Below are 24,361 nucleotides of genomic sequence, written 5' to 3'. Positions count from 1 at the left end.
TTTTTTTCGAATTCTTCAGACTTTTATTTAAATAAATTTTAAAGTCTGCGGGAGAAATCCGTAAATAGTATTGTGGATGTAACTATGCAAAGCTTCATTTATGATTCTTCATAATATGGCAACCCTAATGCGCGAGCGTTGCGCGTAGGGATGGCTCAAATAAACAATATATCATTCAATTGTTCGTTCTATTATAATATCGTTGTCATTGAGACAGATTATAAAAGGGAAGGCGCATTAGAAATTATTATAGCTATTTTGGTACATAAATGAATAGAACTTTAATTAAACAGGCAAATATTTCATGTAAATCAAAAGCGTTTACTATTTATGAAATAAAATGTTTACAATAATGAACTCCATGTTTTTTTTTTTCAAAATTACACTTATTATTTCAACGCGCCTGACAAAGTATATAGGTTACTATACTCTTTGGTATAACTTCAATAAGTAGGATATGTAAATAAAATTATAGTTCATTCATTGGTCTTAGTTGTCATTGATCATTGTCATTTGTCATTGTGACAATCAACTTGTTAAATTTGTAAGTGACAGAGAGACAATCACGCCATCACATAGGCCCCGCCCCCATCCGTCGACAACCGCCGCTCTGTCAGTCTCACCGTCAGTCATCGTTTTCTTGTCGTAGAAGGAGGTTGTTGCCGCGCGCCGCAGTCGTTGTCGCTAACGACAAGTGTTTAATAAGTAAAAATGTCGACACGGCCAAGACAATTCAAGAACCCCTTCCAGAGGCCATGGATGTCTGAAACAGGCGCAGCGGCTGCGGCTGGGGGCACGGGCTCGGTCGGTCTAAAAGGGGTCGTGGCCGGCGGTATTACTGGTGGCATTGAAATCTGTATTACATTCCCAACCGAATATGTAAAAACACAACTTCAATTAGACGAGAAAGGTTTGTGTATGCTTAATCATTAACTATACATCTTGTTTCATTCACAACCATTATTATTTGTTATCATATTTTGCACTTGTGCAGTGTTATCAATAAAAATGTAAACATCGGGTAAATTTCTGTAGTACGAAAATAGCCTAAACACCTACTTTATTTCTACGAACTTGAAAACGATAGTAGCTCTGTTTTCTTATAAGAATCTCATTATAGTCCAATTAATTCTAATTGGAATCTTTTAACGTTATTAGCGTGTGAGTTTAGAGGTTACGAATGACTACACGGCGTATTTATTTGTTAATTCACACATGGATATAATCAATTGTGGGTCGAAAATATTATTCTATTTCATTTGACACCGTGTTGGACTTTGGTCGCACTAAATTGGTCGTGTCGGAATAAAAACGTATGTGTAAGCAAGGTTTACCAGTTAATTCAAGGTTTCATAACAACGGAAGTTTATTCTACTTCAAGTATCATTTTTATGGTGTGAAAACGGTGTATTTCATACGACTTGGCTTCATTTTAGTCTCATATTTCGCTGATATCGATAACATACCTATCATTAAGCTTAACGCACATATGTAGAATGGTGACGAACGCATTGCGTTGCAAAAAAATTTTTGATTTTTATTAGTTTACAGTAGGACCTAGGACATTATTATTATTGTATCGTATATCCTTAAAATACTTAATACCTTATCTGTAACAGATACCATTTTTCAAATGAAGTATGGTCGCACTACTAAGTTAATTATTTTGTTTGAAATAGCATCAAATTCTTGTTCAAAAATGATATTCCTGAAGTATAAAATATCTACCCATTGAGTGTACTTCGTATAAGAGGCTCGTCAAAAACAAATTTCCAATATTAGTACATAGCATTAATAAGATAAATAAAAACAAAACTCCATCTTACGAGTGTTAACGTTCTCAATTTGAAAATCGCGGTTATTTTAAAATCACATGTACAATTATTATTACACGTGTTTTGTATATGATTCGTAGATACTTCCATAGAATTCCATTTATGTATAATAATGTGGAGGAGATAGAACCCTTTGTGGTTCGACTTCGGCGGCACAACCGCCATACCTATTTCTGCCTCATAACAGCAACGTTAAGCTCTGCTCTACTCTGGTTTGAATGGTGTGGTAAGGAAGACATACATTTCCGAGGTGTTCTATCTTAGTCCTCAGCGGTAGCGGCGCATCTGTGGCCGACCTCAGGTAGGAATATCTAAACCTATCTGGCGTTGATTACAGATGTTCATGAGCGGCAGTAGCCACTTACCACTAGGTGGGCTGCATGCTTGTCTGCTACTCCTACATTATAAATAATGTATATAAAATATCTACAATATCCGCAACCTTAACTGATAGGCGCATAGCGATAATAATTATTGTCATGATTATCTTTATATCTGTTATTCAACTGTACAATCTTTTCACTTTACGAAAATAGCCTTTATTCCATCCTAGTTAAATATGTTTGTATCTTGTTTGACGGTACGATTGCGCAAAGATAGAGATGCTTTTAGAACGAGCATTATCCACAATTTTACGCACAAAATATTTAGAATTTCTATGCGTAAATTAACACGTTCGACGCTGGGAAAACGTCAAACATTTTCAGATTGGTCGAAATCGGTATGTTTTGTTTAAGTTGTGGGGAACAATAGTATCCGAGAGTGAGAGCCATGGGGATAATATTGAGCGAACAGTTATTTTCATTTTTATAAATATTTAACTGGTTATATTAAATTTAGTTTCATGCTTCTAAATAATATTAAACTTATAAAACGTTGGTTTTATGACATTTTTTGGAAATTGTGTGCCTTGTTAGGTACGAGTCACTCGGCGCTTTCCTATATACCGTTGGCCGTATTAAATTGTAAAACTTTTTAAAATACATTAATATTAATATAGAGCACGAGTACAATTTCGTCATACTCAAACATTTTCTTATGCAATGACGATTTTCTACTGCAAAACAGAATAATCTTTGTGTTCGGGGCTAGTAATATCTCGTATCACAAGTTTTATCGGCCGTGTCAACTAGATAATGTGTTTGTTGTTGCTAGTGGCGATGCAAGCAACATGCCTTGTCAGAGATTATTCACCAATCTTTGACGTTAAGTAAACAATCTGTCGGAACGATGTGATGTTTGCCGCTTCACTTACGATAAATGGGTAAATCTAATGAAATAAATATATTTTTTATGGTATTTTCAATGTAAAGTTCATTTATATGTAGAGGCTGTGGCAGGCAAATTAAAACATTCGACTATATAGTCGTGGTAGAGTAGTAGGGTGTAAAAATGTCACCTACCTCTTATTAAAGAGGTAGGTGACATTTTAAGAATAACTTATTCATCATCATCATTATCAACCCATAACTGTCCCACTGCTGGGCACGGGTCTCCTCTCAGAATGAGAAGGATTAGGCCATAGTCCACCGCGCTGGCCAAGTGCGTATTGGCAGACTTCACATGCCTTTGATTTTTTTTTATAAATCTCAGGTATGCAGGTTTCCTCACGATGGTTTCCTACACCGTTTAAGCAAGTGATAATTAATTTCTAATACGCACATAATTTCGAAAAATCAGAGGTGCGTGCCTGAGATTTGAACCTCGGACCCCTCGATCGAGAGGCCGAGTTTATTAACCACTAGGCTATTACTGCCTTTATAATAACTTATTACCGTAAGTTAATACTTAAAATAAGTTATTAGGTAATAAGTTATTCTTAAATATATTTAACTTAGTCACAGTTCCTATGAATTTAGATGAAAGTTTACGAGTATGTATGAAAATCTCGTCAATGACGTATTTCTCTTTGCTCTCCACATCTTGTCTGTTCCTGCTGTGCTCTATATGCATAGCTTTGAAAAAAATATTAGCCTACTACGTCTCCTTTTCTAAATGCCCAGATTATTAAGCATGCAAAATATTTAAATAAGTATCTAAGTATAAGGTGACATGATCAATACTATAATATGACGAGTATTTACCAAATACACCCGCCATTCTGGAACAACACCGTTAACCTACTTATTCGGTTCAAGATTGCAAAACAAACTTACTTAGCTGGTTTATAAATAGCCCTTTAATATATTTGCTTAATTTATGGCAGCGATTTTATTTGCTCATGTTATATAAACAGTGAGGTAATTGAACCACTCGTGGTCGACTCTGGAGTCACCATTGCTACATCTATTCCAGCCTATTAACTGCAGTGGCAGTGTAAATAAACGCTTTCCACACTCACAGGCCCACACTAGGATTCCCTGTGTCGTGGGTGCCATGGACACACACATAGACAAATACACAAACACCCAGACCCATAAACAGATATCTAAATTCATCATTTAGATATCTGTCTGGCCGGGGCTCGAATCCGGGACCCTTTGCGCGTCAGTAAGAACTATTGTCTTTTGTTTTCAATGGTATTATACACGGGGCACACTTTTTGAAGCGTTCTAACTTACGCCTGTTATTAATTGCACCAATGTATCCAAATGCTTTGTCTTCCAAAGATCGGTTTTTGACAATATCCACATACCAGAATATCTCGATTTTAGATCTTGGTAGTCAAAATTTGGATAGATTGCGTAATAATAACGGGGTTTCCTCAAGAGTGGCATAGTATCTGTTGCTGACTTTAGGTAGGATTATCCTATCTAGAACTGATAAAAGATTTTCATGCACGGCATTACCACGTACCATGAGGTTTTTTATAATATAGGAGTAGCAGACGAGCATGCAGTCCACCTGATGGTAAGTGGCTACTGCCACCCATGGACATCTGTAATTAACGCCAGATAAGATTAGACATTCCTACCTAAGGTCGGCCACAGATACGCCGCTACCCCTGAGGACTAAGTCGGAGCGCCTTGGGCAAGTATTTGTCCCTTTCCCGTATTTGTCACTACCCTTCAAACTAGAACACAGCAGTGCTTAACACTGCTTTTATGAGGCAGATATAGGTGTGGCGGTGGTGCCGCCGGAGTCGAACCACAAAGGGTTCTATCACGTTAAAACTGTGAAGTATGTGAGGTGGACTGTATGCACACTTTCTACTCGTATGTATTAACAACAACTCATTGTCTACGTATTACGCAGCCGTCATAATAACATTATGTAATGGTATGTAATAAAATACAGCAATTACTTGATGCACCGTTAACAGACACCCAATGTCGTTTCATTATCAACCGTCTCAGACATTACGTGTAATCGGTGTAATACAAGAATATATGATACCGTTATTCATTCATACTAGTAGCTGTATGTAGTATGCAAGGAAAATATACTATGCAGATTTTTATGTCTTATAATTATATTAGGTTTACTCGTGTTTAACCCGCGTTTAAAAATTGAAATAATTTTAAATAGTTTTAGTTTATAGTCAATAATTAAAAAAAAGCTATTTAAAGGTTTTTAAACATTTCTCAGGTATGCAGCTTTCCTCGATGTTTTCCTTCACCGTTTAAGCAACTTATAATTAGTTTCTAATATGCACATAACTTTGAAAAATCAGAGATGCCTGGGATTATTTGAACCTCGGACCAATCGATCAAGAGGCCGAGTGTCTTAATCATTAGGCTATCACTGCTTTTTAAGTAAGCTCATAAGACAGAATTTTTCCGAAGTAGTTGTTATTACGATTTCACGACTTCGTTTTTGAATCATTCCGCGTTCCTTCGAAATAAAATTGGACCATAAAGGAACAAATCACAAACTATTAACACTGCAGGAAGCCGTACAACATTTTCAGCCCTGGAAAGGGAAGGGAGCACAAAAGGGAGTATCGATTGATGGCGGCTCAATAATATCGCTCGACATGCCTGACCCAGATATAGAACCACTAATGTATTACTTCTTATATTCTTTTAAAATAAAACAATATCTAATTTGCATGAAAATAATCTTCTAAAAGCATATAAATTAAGGACCATTGCTTCATTATACTCTTTACTATCAATTAATACCTAAATATAATCTATCTTTTTGTGGAGACGTTTACATCAGACATCAATTTATATACCGAAGTAAGTATAATTGTTTAATAATTACATGAAGACGTAGAAGGCCTAATAATAAACGGTAACTGTTGATGGACATTACCTCAGATAGCAGTAAAGTCTCTGAAGACTAACTCGGAATGCCTCATATAAGTGTCTCTCCTAAGGGAGAGATACCGTCTAGCCAGATTACAACAGCGCTTAACACTGTTGTTATAACGCAGAAACAGGTGAGGCGATTGTGCTTCAAGAGTCTAAGAATGAAGAATTTTAGCACCTTTTTTGGGCAAGTTTAAGCGGATCTTGCTCGTTTACACAAGTATACGAGTATGTAGTATTAGTACCTTAGATAATGTAATTTGTGATAACATTTTTAAAACATTTACTTTGATATTATGTTTACTTATGAACTGGTTATGATTCACAGTTAGGCATTTCCTTAAATTGTTTGACACATAATTTAACTCCTACATTATGCAAAGACGTAATGGGAAATAGGAAAACATGTTGAAGTGCGTTTAAAGTCGCTCAATCTGTGGAACTCTAAGCGATTTATATTAGAAGCTAAATAATATATTCGAGCTTCGTCATCTGGCCTATGTGCAATCATCTCTAGGATGCTGTTGGTACTGCTCTCGTACTGGTAATCGAATAACTTCTAAATTAAACCCCTTCTATGAGTCTGTCTTTTCTATTTATCTCCACGTACTTACATTTTTCACGTGACTACAACGTTTGTACCTATTTACCGTTTAAATTTGGTCGCTGTACAATCTGTCAACTTGTGAATTTCTATATCTAAATGATTTTATTGAGAATGTTAACACTACAGGATTTTATCTGAAAAAATGTCATGATGAGTTCACGTATTCAAATCTCATTTAACTATTCAAAATTAATTCCTTTAAATCTTACTTTGAACGTCATCAATCTACGAAGGCAATGGAGAAAAAGCGGCGCAAAAAACTATAAATTTGCATAACATTCAACTTTTCAGTAATAAATATGTTAAGTATAAGTATTTCAAGTGTATACCTATAAAGTTAATTATTTCCTCATCTTAAATCCACTCGTATTTTTCATTTTACATATTTTTCGATTTAGTTTTCTATTTCATTTCTCTCAGAAAAATATTCTTAATATATAGCGCAATATCTGCATTGTTATATTCCTAATAAGTAATGGTTCTAGTATTAATCTAGTCTATGCTTAAGTGCCGTTAATGAACACTATTCTGAGCAATTGATAACCTACTACTGTCGCATATTGTAAGTGGCACTTTCAAATGAGATACTTCGCTCAATTACTTGATTTGGTATCATGTCTTTTCTTCCCTTGTATCCAAATTCGCTTCGACGCTTTCCTACCCGTGCAATAACTATAGTTTATATAGAGTCTACAATAATATCTAATTGAAAAGGTGAATAAAATGTATTACATCAGCAGTTTAAATCAGTGATCGAAATATGACCTTAGCCGTTTTATTGGGGCACTGGAGCAGTGAGCTCGCCTATATCGATAAATTACTAAAATAGAACACCAAAATAGTTCGATTAAAATAAATGTGAAGCAGGTTGCTTCTCGACTCTCTCAAATGTGAATCTATTATAGATGCGATCTTCATATATAGATTGTGGAGTATATAAAATACATATGGTCGAAAAAGCCTCTATTTCATTAAACTATTGTGTGGTATGTGTAGCTAGAAGATGGTAGAACTTGGTTTGGATCCGGTGGCACCACCACCACATCTATTTCTGCCAGCTACCCCGTGCTTAAAACTGCTGTTTTAACCGCTGACGTCAATGAACGACAGTACCCATTTACCATCAGGTGGAGTGCATGGTTTTTGCTACTTCAATAAAACAACTTTTTGACGTAAATATTAACAAGTTCGGAAATGCTAAAAATGCTTCATCTAATAGCTAGTAAATCCGTCGCATCCCTACACATGATTTAGTCTTAAATATTACCTACTCTTTGGTACGCGATGATTCGTACAAAATTATTTGTGTCAATCATGACTCTCACATAATTTCTATAGCCTATCGCGTTAATGTAATCCGTTGTTATCAGCGCAACTGACCTCAGCGATCACCTTTCACCTTGACCACGGTCACAGCACGGTATAGTGAATGACATAATATGATACCAGGAAGGTTACTTGACGGTAATGTAATATCTGCCTCAGTATATGTGGGAATCGTAACGTTTTTTGCCCGGGAGAACCTATAAAATTATATTGAATGTTTTACTTATTTACTTGTCCGATATTCTAATTCACAGACTTTCGCAATTGTTCACAAGGATCGGGCAAGAATATCACAATTTTATTTTTATTATTTCATTCCCCGTGTTCAAGGTCGCAAGTGGAATTACATCTGAGGGGAAGGTAGTGCCGCTGCCAAGTCGAGCAAAGCAAAAAAGAGGGCACAACCGTTTCATTCTTTACTCGAATCCATTCAGGTCATTTTCGACCCTTCCGAAGAGACTTATCGGTAAGATTTGGGTCGAAGCACCGTATTAAATCGCGGTCCTACGATGCTCTAATCAACCTTATGAAGACAATATACTATACGTAGAGAAATAAGCAACAAAGTATAATAAATTCGTTTAAATAAAAAGCCTTGCTTAGTACGGTGCGATTACAAAGATTTTTCATCCACCCAAGTCATTATAATGTTGAAATGTAAGTTCCGTGCAAATGTAAATCAATATAGCCAATGGATTCATTAGTTAGTTACGTATGTACATATATATCAGGACGTCTCTTGTTTACTTTTCCTGTTACGTAAGCTAATTACCGGAGGTATTTCCAGAGTGTTTTTCAATCCGATTACGTCATTACATGCTTAATATCATGACCTATTTTTGATTCTTTATTATTGTGCATAATTTGTTTAAAATCAGCCTGAATACGTTTTACGTAAGCTACTTCTATAGCTGTCCACCTGATGATAAATACCAACTGACATCCGTGGACATCTGTAATCAACTCCAGACATGATAAGAGTTCTATCTGAGGTCGGTCATAGATGAGTTGGTGACCTGAGGGTTACTCCTTGAGCTGAGGACTAAGTTGGAACGCCTCAGTTGAGTAGGTGCAGTAGTATGCCTCCCTTACCACACTTTACAACTAGAGTATGGGTTTAACTTAATATAAATTGGTTTTTATTTTACTTTCTTCTACAGGTGGAACTAAGAAATACACCGGAATATTCGACTGTGTGAAGAAAACGGTGAAAGGCCACGGTGTCTTGGGCCTTTATCGAGGGCTCAGCGTCCTTCTTTATGGCTCTATTCCAAAATCCGCCGTAAGGTATTTAACAATTATTTATTAACATTGTATATACTCGTATGGCAGCTGTCAAAGTCTATAAGCCTTAAAAATGGTACAACCTTTATGGTTCGACTCCAGAGGTGTCACCCCCACACCTATTTCTGTCTAATAACAGCAGTGTTAAATGCTACTGTGTTCCGGTTTGAAAGGTGTGGTAAGGGAGACATACTTTTCCGAAGCGTTTCAGTTTAGTCCTCAAAGGTATAGTCCGTGCCAAACTGCTAATCCGCTCTGAATATAGAAATGAGTCGCGTCGCCATAGCAAATTGTAAGGACTACACCTGCTCGCAACAACTTCCGAGCGGACTAGCAGTTTCGCGCGGATTATAGCAATGCATCTGTGGCCAAGCTTAATCCTTTCAAGAGTTCACGGGCGGCAGTAACTTCATACCATCAAATAGACTGTATGCTCGTTTTCTAGTAAACTATAATTAAGAAGCTTCTATATAAAAATAGTAAGAATGTTTGACAAATAGCCAGCGATAATTTATGTGCATTTATTACTACGGAACATAATGTTTAGGCTTCCGTGATATTTAACTCTAACACGTTTTATACGGAAGTTATCTCTCAATAATTCGGCTGTAAAATTTAATAGAAATCCATGCTACGGTTGTATTTTGACAATTTGAAAGTTGTTTGCTGTCATTTTGGTTATATAGTAAACGAGCAAAAACCCTACCTGATAAGTGTTACTCCTGAAGGGCACGTAAGGTCCTTGAATGGAGACCACGTCTCGGAAAAAGGAGTACAGGCCGCCCCCCGACCAGGTGGACTGATGGACTGAAGTGGACGGGTAACCGCTGGATTCAGACGGCTCATGACCGGTCGGAGTGACGCAGATTAGGGGAGGCATATGTCAGGCAGTGGACTATTAAAGGGCGAGCGATAGATGGAAGGCTACCTATGATCGCCTCATATGTAAAACCACCTGCACACCTTTCCACCGGAACGCAAGAACTTACGAGTACATTAGGAATAGATGTGGCGGTGGCACCTTCCCAATCAAACTATATTGGTTGTAACAATTTCATAATAGTAATAGTATAGGTTATATGATTAGGTATTTGATTAGGTTGTTATGATTGTGTAGTCATTGTCAACCTATTATTGTCCCACTGCTGCCTTCTCTCAGAGTGTCTCTCTCCACTAAGCTGACCAAGTGTCAATTGGTATACTTCTTAAAAACCTCCCTTTTCTTCACCTTTAACAATAATAATAATAATAGGTTATTTCGTTACACCTCCCGAAATTCACATACCTTACACTACAGAAAGCTGCAATACTAAATACATTGCAGGATAGTTCGAAAATTCCTCCCAATAAATAACACCTTACATGAAACCAACACTATCATTCTGAATAAACACCTGGCTGTGCCCGTGTTATTTCATATAACCTGGTTAACCCAGAGAAAAGAAATATATGCCAAAAATAATAATCGTTTATTTCGGATATGTGTCCATAGATGGGTTAGTAACAATTTCACTTATATAGCTAGTGTTAGTAACAAATACACGAATCACTAAGACATAGTATACTACTTTGCGCAAAAGTGTGACGATGCCATATGTAAAGATATCCAATATTTCTGTATGTGCCCGACCCACGTCCCCGTTAAAGCACGTCCCCGGAATTCCAGATTATGGGCACGTCCCTGGAATAAGGTCGAATTTTATATAAACTTCTTTTAGAATACCATGTTCCTCTTTCCAGATTCGGTGTCTTCGAACAAGCGAAATTGTACATGGTGAATGAGAATGGTACACTCTCGAACACGGGCAAGCTGGCGTGCGGGCTGGCGGCTGGTGTGGCGGAGGCCATCTTCGCCGTCACCCCCATGGAGACTGTCAAGGTCAAGTTCATCAACGACATGCGCATGGAGAAGCCCAGGTTCAAGGGGTTCTTCCATGGGGTGAGGACCATCGTTAGAGAAGAAGGTGAGTTCATTAAATTGATGAGTGATTATGAGATAAGCAATTACGTAATTTAGCCCAGCGATTTGCATTACAGATTATTTAATAAACGATAATTTGTCACGTCATTTAGTTAGGCATTCAATTCATTTTTGTACCTGTATGATTCATTTTTGGACCTGTATGTATGTAACGGAATCTTTGTACTCGATTTTTACCCACTTTAGACTGTCCGGTAAATTTGAAATTTTGAACACTTATTAAGAACGATGACAATACACGATTTTAATCATTTTATCCCATTGACCTCATTAGGATCGTCAGAAATCAGGATTAACGAGTTTCCTTGTGCGATTTTAGCGTGGTTTTTAGTTTTTAAACTATAATTATTAGAAGAAATATTTCTAATAGGTGTTATCATATTATAGTTTGTTTACTTCGAATGCACAACACATTTCTTACATATACTACTACAATTACCTAAACGAAAAAGTATCTAGTTTTCCGTCAAGTTTCCCCCCTCGTAACGCCAATAGGTACACGAAACAACATTGAATATGTAGTAACGTCTTAAAACGACTCGTGCATTTAAAACACTTTTTAACACATACACAAAACAATTGCACACGTGCCATCAATTTCGTAAAAGAACGGTAAATTGCTTGCGATATTGCAATAATCTCTCGATCGTAGGTCATGACATAAAAAGGATAAAGTCTACAGCAAAAGCTTATGGGATCAAGGAACTTTATTATTAACTGGATATAGATATACTGAATTTGTCTATATTGAATTAAAAATGTACATAAATTAATTAAATTTTGTTATTGTATACTTAGTTCTCTCTTTTAAAAATAATACCACATCTAATAATATGTTTTTTAAATCGAAAGGTCGGGATTAAAATAAGGACATCATTCAACTTTTATTCATGTATTATTTGGACATACATACGTAATATAACTAAATGCGCTACTTATTGTTAACACACTAATTTATCTTTAGTCACGCATGTTACGAATATTATCGGTCTCATTATTTAGAGCGTTTGTCACTGCTTGTCAAGCAATGTACTTACATTACATGCCAATCCAACTAATGTTTTTGAATAATTACAACTTATTACACACAATCTGAAGTTGGTAGAACCCCTTGTGGTTCGACTCTGGCGGCACCACCGCCACACCTATTTCTACCTAATAACAGCAGTGTTAGGCGCCGCTGTGTTCCGGTTTGAAGGGTGTGGTAAGGGAGACAGACTTTTCCGAGGCGTTCCAGCTTAGTCCTCAGGGGTAGCAGCGCATCTGTGGCTGACCTCAGGTAGGAATATCTAATCCTATCTGGGGTTGATTACAGATGTCCATGGGCGGCAGTAGCCACTTACCATCAGGTGGACTGCATGCTCGTCTGCTACTCCAATATTTTATAAAAAAAAAAAAAACAATCGTACCTACTAGCATGGATATGTTTAGTAGGTACTACTACGATACTTATATCTACCGCTCTGAACATTCGGCAAGTCTTACCTAAATTGTGTACCAGAGTTTCGCTCGATAACTTCTAAAATATGCATACTGCACGCCTTCGCTTCTAATATAGTAAATTGAAACTTATCTATGCGTTGAAGTCGTTGGTTTAATCAGAAATTATTATTTTGATTACTTGGATACCTCAGCCCGGTTAGCACGTCTGTAAAGCTAGAAAGGTCAGGTCGGCAGAATCACTCGTTTTATATCTCAAAATTTAGTGCTCATTTAGTGCTAATTTAGTGCTGATAACAGATATTTGGTGCTGTGATAGGGGGACTAAAAATGAGAACACTGCTAACTTTTCATTAAGCTAGCAGTGTACCATTCGTGACCGCGCTATGATACAGTTGGAGCGAGAGGCACATCAGCTAATAATTTAGTGCTCAATTAGTGCTGCCTGTACAACCAAACAGATTTAATTTAATTAGCTGCTTTGAAAAAAAAATAAAAAAAAAAAATATTGTCTAAAACTCCTTTACTACAACGACAGCACTAATTGAGCACTAAATAGTGACGTCATTTGATTCCATTAGTTTCCATTTTCGAGTCTTCTTCTAGCTCTTAAGACTGCTGGCGTCGTTATACTAGCAGTTGTTGATTTGAAAAAAAAAAAAATTATATTTAAAAAATCTTTCGCTGTACTGTCAGCACTAATTGAGCACTAAATGGTGACGTCTTTTAATTCCATTAGTTTCCGTTCTAGAGTCTTCTTCTAGCTCTTAACACTGCTGGCGTCGTTATACTAGCAGTTGTTGATTTGAATAAAAATAAAAAAAAATATATATTTCAAAAATTATTTGCTGTACTGACAGCACTAATTGAGCACTAAATAGTGACGTCATTTGATTCCATTAGTTTCCGTTTTCGAGTCTTTTTCTAGCTCTTAAGGCTGCTAGTGTCGTTATACTAGCAGTAGTTAATTTGAAAAAAAATAAAAAAAAAATATTTTTAAAAATTTTTTTGCTATACTGACAGCACTAATTAAGCACTAAATGGTGACGTCATTTGATTCCATTTGTTTTCGTTTTCGAGTCTTTTTATAGCTCTCAAGACTGCTAGTAGTTGATTTGAAAAAAAATTTTTTTTCACACACACACACACACACAGCGGCTCCATCGCTAGATGAGTCAGGGTCGTTTCCTGTGACCTTATAACGTTGAGATCTGATGAAAACTCGATATTTGCAATACAGAATAATACCTATAACTTTTCGATTATTGAAAATCTTCGATTTTTTTAGCGGGCAGTTGAATAATGATTTTCCTAAAAAAAATCTGGGTTCACCGGTTGCATTAATTTAGCACTAATTTGTAACTCCTTTCAATTTCACCAATACCGATTTTAAAGTCATCGTTCAGCTCTATGATTGCTCGTATCGTTTAGAGATTTTTTAAATATATATTTTATTTTTTTTTTCAAATCAACAACTGCTAGTATAACGACGCCAGCAGTCTTAAGAGCTAGAAGAAGACTCGAAAATGGAAACTAATGGAATCAAATGACGTCACTATTTAGTGCTCAATTAGTGCTGTCGTTGTAGTAAAGGAGTTTTAGACAATATTTTTTTTTTTATTTTTTTTTCAAAGCAGCTACTGCTAGTATAACGACTCTATACTTAACTATCTATACTTAAAAATTGAAAAACTTTTTTTTTTAAATCTGTTTGGTTGTACAGGCAGCACTAATTGAGCACTAAATTATTAGCTGATGTGCCTCTCGCTCCAACTGTATCATAGGGCGGTCACGAATGGTACACTGCTAGCTTAATGAAAAGTTAGCAGTGTTCTCATTTTTAGTCCCCCTATTACAGCACCAAATATCTGTTATCAGCACTAAATTAGCACTAAATGAGCACTAAATTTTGAGATATAAAACGAGTGATTCTGCCGACTTGACCTTTCTAGCTTTACAGACGTCCGGTTAGCCTGGATGTACTATACACATCAAACTTAAGATTTGGGATTAAAATAGCGAACATACATTTTGGTCCTTCGAGCCAGATGTCAGTTACCAGTGCACCAAATGTATTACAGGTATCGGTGGAGTTTACAAAGGAGTGACAGCAACAATAATGAAGCAGGGTAGCAACCAGGCGATCCGGTTCTTCGTGATGGAGTCGCTTCGGGATTGGTACAAGGGAGGCGACCGCGACAAGCCGGTACCCAAGTACATCGTGGGTCTCTTTGGTGGTATTGCTGGTAAGTGATTTTTAATGAATTATGTTTAATTTCTCAATCACCAAGCTATGGTACCTGCCGCCAAAAAAACTTTTTGGAATATACATGAAACAAAAAACGGTTGATACAAAGTAAGATAAAATAGATTGTTTTAGTACTTACTTCACAAACCACAAAGATTGGAAATAATAATCGGTGGCTTGCCTTGCCGTGGCAAGAGAAGCACAGAGCCTTCCAGCTATTTTGTGATTGGTAATCTTGAGAAGACATTAATAACTGTTAGTAGCGAAACAGAGGATCACTTGGGGCCAATTACTGCAGGTCATGAACCTATTCTAATTGACTTCTCTTGCTGGAAATGGGTTCAGACATCGGTTGTATGTAATCTACACTAATATTATAAAGAGGAAAACTTTGTTTGTTTGGTTGTAATGAATAGGCTCAAAAACTACTGGACCGATTTTAAAAATTCTTTCACCATTCGAAAGCTACATTATCTACGAGTAACATAGGCTATATTTTATATGAAATATATTTGATAAATAGATTGTAAGGCGGTACAAAGTTTGCCGGGTCAGCTAGTTATTTATATATTCATATCTGAAATATAATGACGTTGTATAAGTATGTATAAGTACCTATAAATCATTTGCATCTAAAGACCTAAATGTAATAGTTTGTACAAACTACAAATATGTATACTGAAGACGAACAGCATCTCATTAACCCCAAAAACGAGTATATTTTTGTTATCACCAAACAACAAACGAACAATTACTTACTACGTATTAGAAGCCAGCTGCTCCATAGAATCAAGGACACGTAATTATTTAATCGAATGATAATCTATTAGGACGAGGCCAAGTAACTCGAATCTTGTGTTTTACTTTACCCATGATAAGAAGGCAAACCCATGCGTAGGTAATAGTAGGTATACTTTATTCTACAAACAACATCCAAACTTTTTTTTTAAAAATATAGGAGTAGCAGACGAGCATGCAGTCAACCTGATGGTAGTGGCTACTGCCGCCCATGGACATCTGTAATTAACCCCAGATACGATAGATATACCTGAGGTCGGCCACAGATGCGCCGCTACCCCTGAGGACTAAGCTGAAACGCCTCGGAAAAGTATGTCTCCCTTACCACACCATCAAACTATAACACGGCATCGTTTAACACTGCTGTTATGGGGCAGAAATAGGTGTGGCGGTGGTATCGCCGGAGTCGAAACACAAAGGATTCTACCACCTTCAATTATGTTTATTTGTTACTTTTTATCAAAAAGACATATTTTTCCAGGCGCTGCGTCAGTATTCGGTAACACACCAATAGACGTGGTCAAAACCCGCATGCAAGGTCTCGAAGCCGCGAAGTACAGGAGCACCTGGGACTGCTTCATCAAGACCTGGAAGCACGAAGGGCCTCTCGCCTTCTACAAAGGTACCGTGCCGAGGCTCAGTCGCGTCGTCTTCGACGTGGCCATCACCTTCACTATATACGACAGTATAATGGACGTGTTCAACTATGTGTGGAAGTAAGTGTATATTAAGCTGATGGTAAACCGGTCACTGACGTACGCCAAAGCTGCACATGACTCGTGACGTAATACTCGCAACATATTTCATAACTGAATGACGTAATGACTCCCAATATGTACGGTCAGCAAACAACAGATTTTTGACAATAATATTGACTTTTAATATGACTACAATTTGTAACTATTTCATAATATTAAGAGTTATTCGTACGATTGGTATAAATAGGTTTTTTTACTAATTGTTTTATACAGTTTTTATCACATTTTCAATGAGCTATACACATGTGCATATTGGCGATCTTAACACGGGATGTTTGATATATTTATATGTGTAAGGCTTTTGCACTTAATGCATATGTACATTGCATTCGTGCTGTCGGTATTTGAATAACATCATATTTAGATAATTTTAAGCCTAAGAAAACGTTTGATAAAATATGTGCTTCGTTGTAATTGCATAGAGCGATATCTTAAGATATGTAAACGTCTACTAAACTATTTAATTTACGTCAGTGATGCCTGATTTCAATTAGTCAGTAAGTCAACACCGAATATGAACCAACGAACAACTGTAAGTGATTTGTAATGGATAATGGGGCAGGCCTCATTAAAAAGTAATTTCTGTAATGTTTGTGGTTCTACACTAGAGAAATGTAATCGGGTAATTAACTTTGGAATACATTTATTTCGCAAGTTGTTTATATGCACTTTACTAAATTGAATATACATATTTATACCGAGTGCCCTCACACCAAAGTTCATATATACACATACAATATTATTCATATAAAGTTGAGTATAATGGACCATATGTAGACTATGAAAAACTTTTTAAATTAAACAGGTTTATCAAATAGAAATGATTGTATTATAATACTATAAATTATATTGTATGGGTTAATATTGGCTTTGGCACACAATAGGTATATTAATACCCAATAATTTATATAAATATTGAGAAATCTCATAGTTTATTGTTCAGATCCAACTAATGAGGCAATTACTCCAGATGTTTGAGCTCGGCTTAATATTGATATATGCTTGTTGATGTACAAAAATGCTTGAAAATAGGCGGTAAAGGCAACATCGAATATATATTTTTGTAGGCTTACATATGTAAGCAGTATTGTTTTGTTATTTATATGAAACATTTTATATATTGACATCCATTTTTTTTATTTTGTACATTTTTTATTGGATTTATTTATTTCTAATACAATTCAGGGTTCTAATTAATCATTGTTGATTTATTCCAATTTGTATTTAGAATTGTTTTTTTCAATTAGGAATGTTGTTAAAATTATCAATTATTGGAATTGGTATTGATTATATTTTTGTTTATTTTTTATTTATATTGTTATGTATAAAACAACACTAGTAACTTAGAGCACACAATATAATACATACAATGTTTACATTGAAATAACTCAGATTTATTTTTTTCTGATATAGTCGTATCAAATATATATGTGAAATAAAATTTTCAATCGATTTAGGAAAACATTGTATGTATTATATCCCATACAAAAATATAGACATAGGCTGTGTTCTCATGTGAGCTAGAATTAATTTTTGTAAAACATTGTATATAGGTGTAGATGAATATGCACTGGTGTTTTATGAACGTAGTAAATACAATTTATATATCACACGGATCTTGTAGTTATAAACTTTAGTTGCACAGAAGCTTCTTAGAAGTCGCGTGATCTGGATTGCTGATTTATGACTGCGTGATTGGATTATAGGAAATCCACGTTTCGACCGTGGGTGTAGATAGCGGTGGATTGGTTGTATATACAGAGTAGTCTACTTCTTAGTCGAGTAGATTGCATTTACTGCTCGTTGTCTCCACCATAGAGTAAGCGCAAACTAGCCGTTATTTTCAACAGCAAGATCCGTGTTCATCAATTGAATCACACAAAATATGGTATATTATTAGTTAATAGACGACACCCCCACAAAAATGTGTAGGGTTTGATGACATGTAACAAGAAGGGTAACTTAGTCCTCGGGGTAACATATCCGACTTCAAGGATAAATTCAATTCTATCTGATTGATTAAAAGTCCATAAGTAGTTCTCGCAAACGTCAATTTCATAAAATATCTCATTTGAGTTGCCAAGTAGAAGACAACATTTGATAATACTTTATTATAACAATATAACATTGTTATTGGGCGTAGATAGTTTATTTATAAGCGTAAGCAAGATTGCTTAGAACATTTCGCTTTATAAGGGCCTGTATACAATTTTGTTAAACTGAAATTTTCATTACGAAAACATACAATAATTTTGAAATATGTGCTTCATATTGTCTTTCAAAATGTACAAATCTTATCGCGCACTATATTTAAAATAATATTTAAAATATATACAAATTTCAAGTCAAAGTGTATACAAATTCTTATAATTTTATTATAATTGCCTTTATTTGCATTTCCATTTTATACTCTTGTTTTGTTGATCCTGTTTAAGATCTCTCGGTGACGTTAAATTTGAAAACACTTTTAATTTTGTGACGCATCTTTAGAATTACAACGCACTTTCAAGTGCAAAATTTTCTCAAAGTGTTTTATAAAAACACTTTATATTATAGTGCCAGACTGTCCGATGCAATATGATATTACTACTACTATGATACTAGTACCGTAAATTCCACTATATGGATGTAATAATAGTCGAATTGTAATACGAATACAATAGTAATATTGAAAGGTGATTGAAGACAGCAGCCCTGATTAAGAGTGTATTATAATCAAATCAATTTTATTGTATTACGTCATTATAACTAAAGATGCGTTAAATATAACAAAAATTACGTTATCAATAATAATTATATACGTTAATTATATTAAATGCCTATATTCGGAGAGATCTTAATTGGACATTCCGTTTATTGACCAGATACTTGCTTTTACGACGCTAAGTGTATATTTATTTTTATTATTGTTTTGATCCGCGTTTAACGTTGACATGGTTGCATTATTTATTTTTATTTGTTTTCAGTTGAATAAAATATTGTCAAACAATAATTGTGACTTATTTATTTGTGAATCCCTTCTCCAAAGCATAATACAACTATTAAAATTAGATAAGGATTTAAACATATTTTCATAATTTTTAGAGCACTTATTTATGTTATTTTTACTTCAAGAAATTTTATGGTGAACTGATTTCTAACTCCAAAGCTTTTTTCGACGTTGATAGATATTTTTTTATACAATAGAGAGGTTAAAAGGTCTTAAGTTCATTAAATAAAACACAATTCATAAAAAAATAATAAAATATATAGTAACAGTATTATGTAAACAAACCCCAAACATATACAAGTATAATAACAATCGCTTTGCGACAAACATTTTTATAATAATAACTTATCCTACATAGAAAAATATCACATGAATATACGAGTATGTGTATCCGTTTCATCTGATAACAGTTTTCATTTTCATATTATAGAAACATTCCACTGTGAGGTTATCACGCCAGGTCTCAAGTTATTGCATACAGCGGGCCTACCACCATCTTTTAAAAACCATCATAAAATATCACATGAATATACGAGTATGTGTATCCGTTTCATCTGATAACAGTTTTCATTTTCATATTATAGAAACATTCCACTGTGAGGTTATCACGCCAGGTCTCAAGTTATTGCATACAGCGGGCCTACCACCATCTTTTAAAAACCATCATAAAATATCACATGAATATACGAGTATGTGTATCCGTTTCATCTGATAACAGTTTTCATTTTCATATTATAGAAACATTCCACTGTGAGGTTATCACGCCAGGTCTCAAGTTATTGCATACAGCGGGCCTACCACCATCTTTTAAAAACCATCATAGATAAGGAAAGTTTTATGTCCTACTTAAACAGTAAAATATTCCGTCATACACAGTTGAACAAACCTAAACCCTTATTAATTTTTCGCTTATCCATTGTATAAACTGAAATTCTCATACTTTGCATAAAAAGTTAAATTTCTTGCAAAAAAAAAGTAAAAGTATGGTTAAAATAATATTGTTTTAAGAGATGGTAGTAACCCCCCAGGTAACATCACTAAAATGGATAATTGCTCAACTTCTCAAAAGCAAGCCCGGGAACGCATCTGTGATCGATGTTGTAACTGTCTACTATTTTCATTTCATCTTCACTGAGTTCAAAGTCGAAAATATTGATGTTCTCTTCGATACGCGACTTTGTAAACGATTTTGGAATGACTGCGATACCGCGCTGAACCTGGAATTGTAATTTTTTTTTACCAAACTGTGGAAGGTAATGTTTTTCGAGCGTATGTAAGTATGTATGTATTTTTCTTTGACAACGGTCTAATGGCTTGACGGATTTTAACATAATTATGAGTTGTCGTTGGATTAGTGGAGACTAATTTAAAATAAAATGGTGATTTTGGGACATCCTGTAGGTGTAAATTATTATTTTATAGTCGGAAACACAGAAAAACAATTACATATATTGTACCACAACACTGTTCAACATTAAGGCCACAGGACTGTATTGTACCTAATACAAGTGATTAAGGCAGATAATCTGAAAGAACATTAACAGAATATATTATTTTATTTTCTTACCAAATATCTCAATGCAATTTGTGCGCGAGTCTTTCCATACTTCTCCGCAATGCTCCCCAACTTTGGATCAGTCTTTATTACATCCTTGCCAATGAACTCCGGCCTGGCCTCGGAGATGAGTCCTAACGGTGTATACGCCACCGGAGTCACGGACAACTGCTTGCAACATTCCACTAATTTGTGTGCTGTGAGTGTTGGATTTATCTGTAAATAGAATATAATTCAATTAAAACTTTTTTATTTGAAACCTCTTTCCAAAAAGCCTCTTTGGGATCACACACTAGTCAGTTACTACACTAAAAATCTTTATTTAGTACTTATGCAAGTTTTATAAGAGATGTCATGTAAAATTTCATGCTTCTAGAGTTGTAATATGTGTACTGTCATAAAGTCATGTAAATATTATAATACACTTGAGATGGTTTTAAAAATAAATACTATTATTTAAACTAATTTTGGTGTATACAGGCACTATACAACCAAGAAAGGATAAAGGACATATCAAAATCATTACCCTTTACTTACTATTATTACTACTAGTTTACTTTACGGATACTAGTTAGTAATTAGTAATTATAATATAATTGGTAAGTATGGAATAATTATCAACACTATAAAAAGTATTTGTATTTTATAAAACTGACCTCAATTTGGTTACAAACTGGTTTGATCTGTGCATTTTGCACCAGTCTGGTCAACTGCTGCTCATTAAAGTTAGATACCCCGATGGACTTTGTAAGCCCTAACTCCAATGCCTCCTCCATTCCCTTCCATGTTTCCATGTAATCTATGTTCATGTCACCCTTTTCCTGTTAATGTATTTTTATAGATGTAACACCCCTTGTAAGATATCTTCGTTGATGGGCAATACTAAAGTTACAAATAAATGTTTACTACCAAATATTGATTAACAATTTCTAGTAATATTAAATTATGATTGGAGACTAAGATTATCACGAAATTCAATCATTAACAGGTACTAACAACAACACTGCTTAGCAAAAACGCTTTTAAACGCTTTTTACACTCACAGCCCCACACTAGGATTCCCTGTATCGTGGGTGCTATGGACACACACAGAGACAAATACACAAACACCCAGACCCAGAAACAGAAATCTAAATTCATCATTCAGAAATCTGTCTGGCCGGGGATCAAACCCGGGACCCTCTGCGCGTCAGACCGGCATGGTGACCGCTCCGCCACGCGGGTCGTCAAAAACAACTATGTATATGCAATTCTGACTATAACTAATATTACGTAAACTGTTTTTTTTCATTATTTTAACTTCATTTATTAAAAAAATCTCAAAACAAAAACATTGTTTAATATTTAGCTCGCACATTTCGACCCAGTTACTAATGATCTAAGATGTTTTTAGGGATTAATAAAAATACTTACATTAACAGACACAGGCCAATGTATCAAGTAAAGGTCCACATAATCTAGTTTCAACTTGCTTAAGGATTGTTTTATGGCTGGTATTACATCCTTCTTGGCGTGTTGGTCATTCCACAGCTAGAAATAGATATATTTTACATATGTTATTTGATAAGTACATAAGTTTTAGTTTTTTACCATGAATATAAGGGAAATGTGTTCCTATTTTTTTTATAATACAGGAGTAATAAACAAGTATGCACCATTACGAAATGACCACTGTCGTCCACAAACATCCGTATATTACCTACGTTTGAAACAAGTCTCTCACACCCAAATACAACAATATGATGGATATGGTTGATTGTGATGACCCCAAGATTGAATTGCAAAGGGTTCTATTACGCTTAAACTTACATAATTGATACTAAGACATTGGATTTTAAGTATACATTATTTTTAATTATACTCATTAATGATAACAAATGATAACCTTCATACCTTGGTAGTAATAAACAGCTGGTCCCTAGTAACCACTCCTTGTTGTATCTTATTTGCTATGCCCTCACCAACTTCCTCTTCATTATGGTAAGAGGATGCAGTGTCTATGTGACGATAGCCAGCGTCTATGCCCCACTCCACTGCTTGCCTGTACTGTCCTGATATCGCCTTCCTCTAGGTAAATTCAGAATAAAAATTTATAATAATAAAATTATATATAATACATACTTTTAAGTCCCCTAATTGGGCAAAGAACTTTCCTTACAACTTGGGACACTTGAGATAAATGCACATGATTCTCCAATTTTTCGAAATTATGTACTAGAAATCAATTAGTAGGCAAGCATTGCGTGCAAACCTATAACGCCTAAAAATCTTTAAAAAAAAGTACTTCAAGACGTGAAATCTACCAATCCGCACTTAGCCAGTGCGATGGACTAGAGCCTAATCCACTTTTTTGTTGGATGACCCTTGCCCAGCATTGGAACAGTATTAGGCTGATCGTGAATATTTTTTTTTTATAATTTAAGAGTAGCAGACGAGCATGTAGTCCACCTGATGGTAAGTGGCTACTGCCGCCCATGGACATCTGTAATCAATCCCAGATAGGATTAGATATTCCTACTTGAGGTCGGCCACAGATGCGCCGCTACCCCTGAGGACTAAGCTGGTACGTCTCGGAAAAGTCTGTCTCCCTTACCACACCCTTCAAACCGGAACACAGCAGCGCCTAACACTGCTGTTATTAGGTAGAAATAGGTGTGGCGGTGGTGCCGCCGGAGTCGAACCACAAAGGGGTCTACCACCTTCATTTAAATTCTACCCGAGATATACAAGAAAAGGCAAGGTGACCTTCATGTGCGGCAAGTATAAAGTTTTAACTTATAGTCCTCCCAGCGGTGTTTAACCACTTTGTCATAAAAGAACATGCATTTTTTAATTTTATGCATTAAATGTCAAACTAGCATGCATGGACTACTATGTACGTTTCTCAATGGTTAAATTAGTATTGTAATTAAAACTTTTAAGGTTTCATTGAAAGTATTGAAACAAATCAAAGGTTATATTACCGCATATGTTCCGAGCCCAATTATAGGCATAGCACCACCATTGTTTAATTTTAATATAGTCACGTTTTTAATCATTTTTATCTCTTATTTATTTTCTTCTTGAGTTCCGTATTAACAAATATAAAAACAAATCAATCAAATGCCTACTTTATTTACAAAACTTGTAAGTTTTTAAACTTTTTAAGTTTTTAGTCTATGGAATTATGGATGTCACCTTAAAAGCGAATGTTAAATGAACAAATCTTCTTCCAATATAATCGATTTTTTTTTTCATTTTATCGATTAAAAATTAAGACCTATTAACTAAATTTCATGTTCATTGTCGAGTAACTTAAACATGTTTTTTATAAATAGGCGGTATTTTATGTAAAAAAAAAATAT

At 35.2% G+C, this 24,361-nt stretch overlaps 2 protein-coding genes across 2 annotated transcripts; one reads left to right on the top strand and one right to left on the bottom strand.

Moving 5' to 3' along the window:
* The first annotated feature begins 600 nt into the window (after nucleotides 1–600).
* On the top strand, nucleotides 601–18,365 carry sea (mitochondrial citrate transporter scheggia). The gene is made up of 5 exons (XM_073078486.1): nucleotides 601–910; nucleotides 9,125–9,251; nucleotides 10,989–11,212; nucleotides 14,751–14,915; nucleotides 16,197–18,365. Exons 1-5 carry the CDS (start codon nucleotides 712–714, stop codon nucleotides 16,433–16,435), a joined length of 954 nt encoding a protein of 317 aa, XP_072934587.1. The 5' UTR covers nucleotides 601–711; the 3' UTR covers nucleotides 16,436–18,365.
* Nucleotides 18,366–20,420: 2,055 nt separating this feature from the next.
* On the bottom strand, nucleotides 20,421–24,164 carry LOC140746366 (aldo-keto reductase AKR2E4). Its single transcript, XM_073078487.1, has 6 exons — nucleotides 23,981–24,164; nucleotides 22,911–23,084; nucleotides 22,431–22,547; nucleotides 21,674–21,838; nucleotides 21,030–21,233; nucleotides 20,421–20,679 (listed from the first exon to the last, which is right to left on the bottom strand). Exons 1-6 carry the CDS (start codon nucleotides 24,053–24,055, stop codon nucleotides 20,500–20,502), a joined length of 915 nt encoding a protein of 304 aa, XP_072934588.1. The 5' UTR covers nucleotides 24,056–24,164; the 3' UTR covers nucleotides 20,421–20,499.
* Between the last annotated feature and the right edge of the window lie 197 nt (nucleotides 24,165–24,361).

This window comes from Epargyreus clarus, unplaced genomic scaffold (genome assembly GCF_041222505.1).
Source record: "Epargyreus clarus isolate Ecla_fem2 unplaced genomic scaffold, WU_Ecla_fem_2.2 ptg000012l, whole genome shotgun sequence".
Lineage (NCBI taxonomy): Eukaryota > Metazoa > Arthropoda > Insecta > Lepidoptera > Hesperiidae > Epargyreus > Epargyreus clarus.
The sequence above is the reverse complement of the archived record's forward strand: the minus strand, read 5'-3'. Positions and strand labels throughout refer to the sequence as shown.